The following is a 9,730-nucleotide window of genomic DNA, read 5'->3' as shown; positions in this document are numbered from 1 at the left end:
TGAAACAGGGGAAATATCTCATAATTAAATAATAGGGGTCTGAATACTTGTCAACGTGACATTTCAGTTTTTTTTTTTTTTTAAATGTGCAAAGTTATCAAACATCTAGATTTTGCTTTGTCATTATGGGGTATGGAGTGGCCTGAGGTGAAAAAAAATATTTAAAGCATATTAGCATAAGTCTGCAACATAAACAAAATGTGATATATATATAAATATATACACACACACACACATTTGGATAAGTTTCATTCTAGAATTATAGTAACAAGTATTCTAATATTGTATAGTAACTAAGTGGTAGAGCAATTGCTAGACAACAGGATATGAACATCCTGTAGCTTTAAGCAGGATGAATCTGCAATAGATACAATGAAACCTTCTTCACCCTGCAACTGAAAAACACTTGATGCTGTCTAAGAGCTCTGACTTTTTAAACTATGCACACATAATATATTGTAAAGAATATGAGGAACAAACACTGACTGGTTTAAAAAGATTACCTATCTACACTTGAGATATAAGGCAGTTGTTAAATGATTTTCATCACCTTTTCACAAATGTATGAAAGCAGAAGTGACGTCATGCTGTCTAGATGATACTAGAAGATGAGCTATTTTGTCTTGTTAAATTATATCACACTAACCAATAAGGACCATAATTGGAAAATGCTTTTTTCTTAGGCAGAATAATCTGTAGTTTTATTGGACACATAACACTTTCACACAGTGAGGAACACAGACAACCAAAATTCTTGAAATGAAAAAGAAAACCCCACATTTTATTGCACTTAAGTTATAAGAAAATAAAAATTCTAAATGAATTAAACAAATACACAATCCCTTTAAGGTTTCTTTTTTTATCTGTCTGTTATGCCAGGCAGTTACATAACTGAAAAAAATAAAAATAAAAAATCCAACATCTGATTTCTCAAACCAGATCATAAATTAAACAGGAACAAAAAAAGGGGGATGGGGGGGGTGAAAGAACAAGATTGTTTTTAATATACAGTGTTAAACCACTTTCACAGTTCAGTTGTGTGACTTGGAGGATGAGACGCATTGTTTGGCTACTGATGAGGTTACGTCATGTTAATCTATGAAGCGCTTTACCGTTTAAAGAAATGAGAGCATCACCAATGGAGACCAGGTTAGCTCTAGCACTTAAAACGTAATCAGATGTCAATTTCTGTACACTAAGACCACCTTTTTTTCTGCATGAACTTGACAATGTTCTTTACATCTGTAACTTTATGTTGGTTCCAACAATCTCCTTTTTCAACTAATTAAAAACAAGAACTGTATTCTTTGTTGTCAAAGCATATATTTCCACACAGAACAGGCTGGCAGAGCTTTTGTCCCAAGGAATGTGTGAACAATTTGCTCAGACACACACCCGCACACACACTCAGTCATGCTCGCAAACGCAAAATAGTTTTTACTCGTCCATCGTTTAATCTTAGCTGGCAAACTTGTCTCTTTTTCATACATTCTCCCTCCTCTACGCCTCGTAGAGGCACATTTGGCTCAAGCCTCAGTGGCAAAAAAAGAGAAGCTGTCAATATCTTGCTTTTGTTGGTGTGTATGTTTGTCATTTTTACAAGTTCAAACTCTACAAGTAACTTTTTTCGAATTTAGTCTGGGACTAAAACGTCACAGCCAGTTAAAGTTCCATCTTATTTTTCAGTGTGTCTAGCAGCATAAAATCCAGTTTGGCCACTGGGATGGACAGTACTGGGAAAGGGTGGGGACACATATTCCCAGGAGTTTATGGGACAACAATTCCCATTTCCCATAGAGTGCCAGAACTTATGAACTAACGAGATCAGACTGGTTGAAAAAAATAAGGAAAGCAGGTCATCTCAGAATCTGGAGAGGCACTGCTTATGGAGTACAAAAAAAATAAAATATTTCCAAAATAAAACCCCCAAAATGTGTGAAACAGCAGAGTGGGTTTAGCTTAATACTGAGACTTGTTGTTTGCAACAGTAGGCAGAAGTGAAAATAAAATGCAAAACTTGAAAAGAACGCATAACTTGATTTCACAGCCGTTGATGTGACAATCAACGAAGCAAAAACAACGAAACTCAAAAAAAAACAAAAAAAAAACAACAACGTATAAGGAAGAAAGGGATATTTGGCATGTGCTGAGGTTTATGAGGACTGACAAAACTGGCTTCCTTTGTCTCTCTCTTTCTAATTACTCCCGCAGTACTAAGCACTTTTCATATCATTCTCCATTAAAATTGTATTTGTACTTTTTGTATACACTATTTAGCACTCCATGTCTCATGTATACAGTGTTGACTTGTTTTGATAAAAAAAACTTTTGTACATCTGGGTGTGAGTTTCAGTCAGGCTTGAGTTAAGTCACTGTGCAAGGTCACCTTGCAAGCTCAGTCCTGTCTTCTGAAGACATTCTAGTCAGTTTCCTCCCCTTCCCAGAATGCTGTGGTGCATGAGGGTCTGCCCCCCCCCCTCTTCTTAAGGTGAACGCAGTCGTAGGGAGTACGCCATGAACACGGCATGGCACGACAGGGTGAGATGTTGGCGACAACTTATTGGGGAGGTGGAGATGCAATGAATCGGTCCTGGCGTGGGGCTCATCAAAGAGGCCCAAAGCAGGTTGCTCTTCCTCTCCCCATTTCCAAACATAGTGTCCCCTCAGTTTACCCCCCTTTGCTTGGCTCACTTCATGTCCACATCGAAGTCCAGCACCAGAAGCTTGGTTTCCTCCGTGCCATTACGGCTGCCGACCGCACAGACGAGTTTGGTATTTGAGGCACGAATGCGCCAGACCACGCCGCCACTGCCGCCGCTCTCCAGTGTCACCAGGTTACGGATGAACTCGCCCGTCCGCAGGTCCCACAACTTCACCGTACCATCATCAGAGCTGGTGATGACAAAATTCTTGTTGAACTGCAGGCATGTCACTGCACTCTGGTGCTTGTGGGGACCTGAAAAAGAAGAAAGAAAAAGATATGTTACATACTGACATTCCAGATGGAGTAATACTTCAGATGCACTGTAACACAAAGTGCACTGTAACACAAAGTGCCAATGGACAGTGACAGGAAATTGAACTGCAGCAATTTGCCATGGCAGAGAAAGTGGGGAGAGAACATGTAACTATGGTTACAGAAAATACTGTGGGATAAATGGCTTTGATTGTATGCCCTTGAGGTATTGAATTCAGCCAGCCTTTCTGAAAGACCCAAGCAAGAAATGTGCTTAGTCTGTTGTCAACAAAGAGTGAGGGATAGAAAGTATATGCTGGCTCCTATTAACACTGCAGACAAAGACAGTAGAGTATGGTTAGCTTTTAACAGCACCTATCATGATCTATCTGCAGTGACAAATACTGAGGAAAAAACCACACAGCATTATCAAATCTAGATAAGAAAACAGACTCTAAAGTTTATGATTGAATGAAAACAAAAAATATATATTTTAAAAACATGAATTCATTAATGAATACCCATTAGCAGATATCTAAAGTCAACTGTCTGAATGTAAATGAGATGGCCCCTCTCTATTCATGTGCAAGACACTATACACACTATACACACACTAGACAAAGAGTGCCACAATAGTCCTTTTTTCTTTAATGAGTCTATGAAGTCACACTTCTCTGCTTTTCAGCTGAGCATCTTGTCTGGGGTCAAATGTGTGTTTTTTTTGTGTGTTGTGTGTATAATGTCAAACAAGAGTCATAAGTGATATCAAGAAATGCTCAATGGCCTAATTAAACGCCCCCCCCCCCGGCTCACCAATCAAGAGCTGTACCCCCAATTCCTTTCATCATGTATTCTATCCCTCAAAGTCCAGTAGATTTAAGCTCTCAAGATGCCAAGAGAGGCTGGGGATTATAAAAAATATCTCTTTGGAAACATAAATGACTGTGAGGTGCTTGACCACAAGATAAAATTATGTTTTTTAAACGTACAAATTCCAAGGGGTAAAGGTGGCGTGGGTAGATGTGTGAAACCAGCAAGAAGCTTATTTTATTTTTAATGCAGCACTTTATACTCTGGGAGAGTAAAGTTAAAAAGAAACTTGCCGCTAAAATGATACCCTTTTCAACTGTGAATACTCAGTGTAGCGTTTTTTGAAGCACCACCCACATAAAGGTCACTGCCAAACCAAGCAACATCCTATTGTTCAAAACTCACCAAATTTGAACTCCATGCGAAATAAATATATTTTACCCCTGGAATTTGCCACCATACGCAGTTAAATGTGAATGCGCCTTTAAGCTGTAAGATCTTTAAATTGGAAATGTAACCTTTTATGACAAATTTAGGCACAAAACAAAAAGCCTGATTATAATTTGATGAGCTAGAGCCTTTAACTGACTGAGTTGAGCTCAATCGATCCCTCTCACCTTGCAGTGTCTGTAGGCACTGGCCCGTTTTGATGTCCCAGATCTTGACAGTGGAGTCTGCGTTTCCAGAGACCAGGATATTATCTTTGAGCTCCATGCCGCTGGTGAGAGACTGATGACCTGTGAGTGTGTGAATACAGTTTCCTGTCTCTACATCCCACACTCGAATCGACGTGTCCAACGAACCGCTCACCACGTGGATGCCGTCAAACTGTGGAAAGAGCAGATCAAATACATCATTATTCAGTAATTCATCCATGATATATGACTGTTGGCTAACACAGCATAGTCACTTGGCTTACTCTTCAAATAAGATAAAACCCAAGAACAATTTGATCGAAACTATATGGAGTATGGAAGGGATCCGATTCATTTTTATACTGAAATCAGCACAAGATGCAGTTATGTACCATTTCCTTGTTATTGCATTAAAAAACACTATATTTCATTAAAATTCTCTAGTGTAATTACAGCAAGGCTCTTAACAAAAGTATGGCTAAACGAACAAATAAGGACAAATGTTGTTTTTACAAGCTGTGAGGGGTGTGTCCAGATAGACTCAAAAGTAACTAAAAGTGACACATTAGCTGAAGCACCATTGCATGTGCTGTTACACCTGAAAGCACTCAAGATTAGATAATAGAGCCACAGAAGATATGTAGCTAAGGTAAACTGCACTCCAAGCAGTGGGAGGGGTTATGAAAGCTTTTCAAGAGAATAGACCAGGGTCATAAATTATCTTGGGCTTAGAGCAAAAATACAACCAAAAGTGACAAAAATGCCATTTACATTTAATATGTTGGGGCAAAACATCTAATTTATTTCTTAATTTTCTCTTCTAGGATTAGTTACACAAACTATACCAAAATTTAGTTGATGTTGATTTCAATTGTTAGGTTACAGTGTAATTATTCAGATTTAGATTGTATTTTTTTTTACAAGTGATGTACTTGAGCAGAAAGGATGACATAGTATATTTTATTTGGTTAAAGACATGATCAAAAGGTCATACATAAAATAAAGCCTATAATAAACAAGTACAGGGCCAAATATTGTCCCTTAATAGGAAAGTTAATTTGTGACACTGGAACGGACACTTTAATAGTGCTGCTGTTTGGGTCAAAAACCCTTTTAACCCATGATCTGAGAAATGAGTGACGGTTGGGTTGAAAGATTTCTAAAATCATAGCAGTGACTTTCAGACACACATACTGTACATCTTCTAAAAGCAGATCTAAAAAAGCTAAAGCAGCTTGATTATTTTCTTGCAAACTAAAAACATGCAGTTATCATTGGGCCCTCAGAGAGGCAGTTGAAGTGATTGAGCATTAGTTAGGCATGTGTGTCAGGAGTAGGTAAATGTGTATGATCACCTGTAGCGAGTACACTCTATTGGTGTGACCCTGGAGTGTGTGTAGGCAAGTCTCGGTTTCAGGGTCCCACACTTTCACCATGAAGTCATAGGCCCCACTGACCACCCTACGACCATCATACTGTACGCAGCGCACGGCTGCAACATGACCCATGAGCACGTGCAAACACTGACCCGTCTCGATGTCCCAAACCCGCAGTGTGGCATCCCGAGAACCGCTCACCACCCTGAGAGAGAAAAAAACAACAATCAAAAACTAAACAACATTATAGAAACACGTTTATCTTTTAAACAGACAAGTCATACCAAAAAAAAATCTCCAAGGAGTGTGCTTACATTAGAATATTTAACATGATAAAGTCCCTTTAATATTAGTCCTTTTTCAAATAAAAGGAGGACAGGCACTATTCAACAGCCTGACACATCAAGATTTTTTTTGTTACTCTGTCTTTAGTATCCAAAAGGGTCTTTAACCAAATAAAATATACTATGTCATCCTTTCTGTTTGTACCTCAAAAGTTGTATTTACTTGTATCTGTACATTAATCAAGGTGGGAATTTTTTATTTTTTTTTAATAAATACCGCCCTAGGACAAACATTTAATAATTGTACTTTTTGGGGGGAAATTGAGCATTAAAATGGGTGCTGGTAAGACAGAGTAACAAAAAAAATCTACGGTTGTTTGTGTTGAATGAAGCCTGAATGCCTGAGGTCACTGCACAAAATAAGCAATCAAGCTCAATACAAAGGGAAAATATGCACACAAACTACCCGAGGCATTGAAAACACAGCGAATAGTGGCACGTGAGCATTTGTGTTCTTTTACAATAGAGCACAAAGCAGCAAAGACCTTACAATTTATATTCGAGTACTCTGTGGATCATCTTTGTGTGGTTAATATGTAAAGCTGAAACCAGATGGGAAATGTGCAGTTTAAATAGCACACAATCATGTACTCTTCTGTTGAAATAAATTATAATCTAAGAAGTATTACATAATATATAATACTTTGCTTAAAAGTCAATAATCTAATGCCTTGTCAATACCGATCCTTCACATGATTTGGTCAGAGCTCAGACTTATTTTGACTACACAGAACAACATAAAGGTCACAAAACATAAAATATGACTAAATATTTAAGTAATGGCATAGGAATATAAATAATGTAAAGGGCTTGTATATTAACATTCATACAGAGTAATCTGTATGAATCAGGATGTATGAAATAGATGTTAAGTGCCAAATAAGAGAACTGATGTGGTAGATGGTTACCTTTTTTCATGCAGGTGCATACAGCGCACTGTTGAGGTATGACCATACAGCGTGTGGATACATTCTCCCGTCTCTGCATTCCAGACCTTCAGCGTTCGGTCTGTGGAACCACTGATAATGATGTTGTCTCTCATTTGAGAGGACCAGACACCACCTGTGTGGCCCACTAATGTCCGCAAACACTACACCAAAAATAGAAGAGAGTGAGAGAGATTTACATCAACAGTTCAAGGAAACAAGACTGGAATCAGAATGTGTGCAATACCACATGTTTTCAATGTAATACTGAAGGAGCAGACAAAAAACAAGATTTTGAATGAATTACACAATGATAATGCATTAACCCATCACTTTGACCCTTACATAAGACATATCTTTTGCTTATCAAACATACAGTTGAAGTCAGAATTTAACATACACCTTAGACAAATACATTTAAGAATACATTCCCTGTCTTTGGTCAGTTAGATCACTATTTTATTTTAAGAATGTGAAATGTCAGAATAATAGCAGAGAGAATTATTTATTTCAGTTTTCATTTCTTTGTATGTAAACTTCTTCCCAGTGGGTCAGAAGTTTACATACACTTTGTTAGTATTGGCGTAACCGAGTTAGGTTTGTAGGCCTCCTTGTTTGGACACTTTCTATCAGATTGAGGTCAGGGCTTTGTGATGGCCACTCCAATACCATGACTTTGTTGTCCTTAACCATTTTTCCACAACTTTGGAGATATGCTTGGGGTCACTGTTCATTTGGAAGACGCATTTGCAACCGAGCTTTAAGTTCATGGCTTATGTCTTGAGATGTTGCTTCAATATATCCACATAATTCTCCTTCATGATGCCATCTATTTTGTGAAGTGCACCAGTCCCTCCTGCAGCAAAGCACCCCCACAACATGATGCTGCCACTCCCATGCTTCACAGTTGGAATGGTGTTCTTCGGTTTGCAAGCCTCACCCTTTTTCCTCCGAACATAACGATGGTCATTATGGCCAAACAGTTCAACTTGTGTTTCATCAGACCAGAGGACATTTCTCCAAAAAGCAAGATTTTTGTCCCAATGCGCACTTGCAAACTGTAGTCTGGCTTTTTTATGGCAGTTTTAGAGCAGTGGCTTCTTCCTTGCTGAGTAACCTTTCAAGTTATGCCGATATAGGACTAGTTTTACTGTGGATATAAACACTTGTCTACCTGATTCCTCCAGCATCTTCAAAAGGTCCTTTGCTGTTGTTCTGGGATTGATTTGCACTTCTCACACCAAACTACGTTCATTTCTAGGAGACATTGAGCAGTATGATGGCTGCGTGGTCCCATGCCATTTATACTTACATACTATTGTTTGTACAGATAAACGTGGCACCTTAAGACGTTTGGAAATTGTTCCCAAGGATGAACCAGACATGTGGAGATCCACATTTTTTACTGAGGTCTTGGCGGATTTATTTAGATTTTCCCAAGATGTCAAGCAGAGAGGCACTGAGTTTGAAGGTAGGCCTTAAAATACATCCACAGGTACACCTCCAATTTTCCAAGCTGCTTAAAGGCAGAGTTAATTTAGTGTATGTAAACGTCTGACCCACTGGAATTGTGATGTAGTCAATTAAAAGAGAAATAATCTGCCTGCAAACAACTGTTGGAAAAATTACTAAATCCGAAGAAATTTGCCAAAACTAAAGTTTGCTCATTTTAAATCTGTGGAGTGGTTAAAAAAATTAGTTTTAATGACTTCAACCTAAGTGTATGTTAACTTATGATTTCAACTGTACATCAAATATAAGAGCTTACAGTCCCATACAAAGCAGGGAGGACTGTTAATGGAAAAGAAAACACCATTTCAGATAATATATTAAATACTGATTGACACAATGAATAATCCATGATGATAAGAGCCATTTGCTCTGAATCCAATTGAATTTCAGAGGCAAATATGGAATCAAAGGTGTCTTTGGTTTTTTTTTTGTGTGTTTTTTTTACTGTTATGGAAAGAGTTGCAAGTGTCAAAAGCACAACCTCTGAACCATGGCCGATGAAAGCAGGAGATGTGAAAGAGGAGGTCTTAAGGCCTTTAATTTATAATGCAGCTGGTCCTAGTTCTTCCTCCATCTCTATCATGATCAACTGTAATGCATCGTTAATCTTTAATAGTGGTGACCAACCTCCAAGACACAGTGCTTTCAAGCATTTTTATGTGCCATGCTTTGTTTTATCATCATATGTTGGGTGTTGAGTGAACAAAAGAGCAACCAATTAGGAAACCAATCCAATTTACAACTATTTCAAACCATTATGGTACTGGCAAAAAGGACAAATGAGGGAATAAAACCAAGGGGTTAAAAGTGAAACGCTTAATAGGCAAATGTCGAAATGACAGTCTGCCAACAGTCCAAAGTCTATTTTTTATGAACTTCATCAAAATCTGCTACTACAAGCTTAGTATCGTAAACTAAAATTAACCAATTATTTTTTTATTATTATATATTTATATATATATATAAAGGGGCAAGTAAAAAAGGAGCCTGAATGTCAATTACAAAAATATAACCGGCTATATTTGTGATATAGCCAAGTCCTTATTACAAACTTATTTTTATGCACTCATGTGTGTGCACAGAGAACGTGCAAAATGCGTATACGCGTCTGAAAAACATTTCACAATTCAGTCAAAATACCGTCTTGATGTAAACTCAAGAGAGTGATGTC

The 9,730-nt window shown here is 37.9% G+C and overlaps 1 protein-coding gene across 4 annotated transcripts in view; it reads right to left on the bottom strand.

The window, feature by feature from the left end:
• Nucleotides 1–681: 681 nt before the first annotated feature.
• LOC127643578 (F-box/WD repeat-containing protein 7) overlaps nucleotides 682–9,730 on the bottom strand; it is a 330,093-nt gene continuing 321,044 nt past the window's right edge. For all 4 annotated transcript variants that reach the window (XM_052126362.1, XM_052126361.1, XM_052126363.1 and 1 more), the window contains 4 exons: nucleotides 7,030–7,211; nucleotides 5,757–5,982; nucleotides 4,384–4,594; nucleotides 682–2,956 (listed from right to left, as the gene is read on the bottom strand). In XM_052126362.1, coding sequence (XP_051982322.1) covers nucleotides 2,688–2,956; nucleotides 4,384–4,594; nucleotides 5,757–5,982; nucleotides 7,030–7,211 — 888 coding nt within the window. In that variant the 3' untranslated portion in view covers nucleotides 682–2,687. The remainder of the gene's footprint in view (nucleotides 2,957–4,383; nucleotides 4,595–5,756; nucleotides 5,983–7,029; nucleotides 7,212–9,730) is intronic.

The sequence above is a fragment of the Xyrauchen texanus genome, chromosome 5, assembly GCF_025860055.1.
Source record: "Xyrauchen texanus isolate HMW12.3.18 chromosome 5, RBS_HiC_50CHRs, whole genome shotgun sequence".
NCBI classification, from domain to species: Eukaryota; Metazoa; Chordata; class Actinopteri; order Cypriniformes; family Catostomidae; genus Xyrauchen; species Xyrauchen texanus.
Note: the sequence above shows the minus strand (reverse complement) of the source record. Positions and strands in the feature narration are given on the sequence as shown.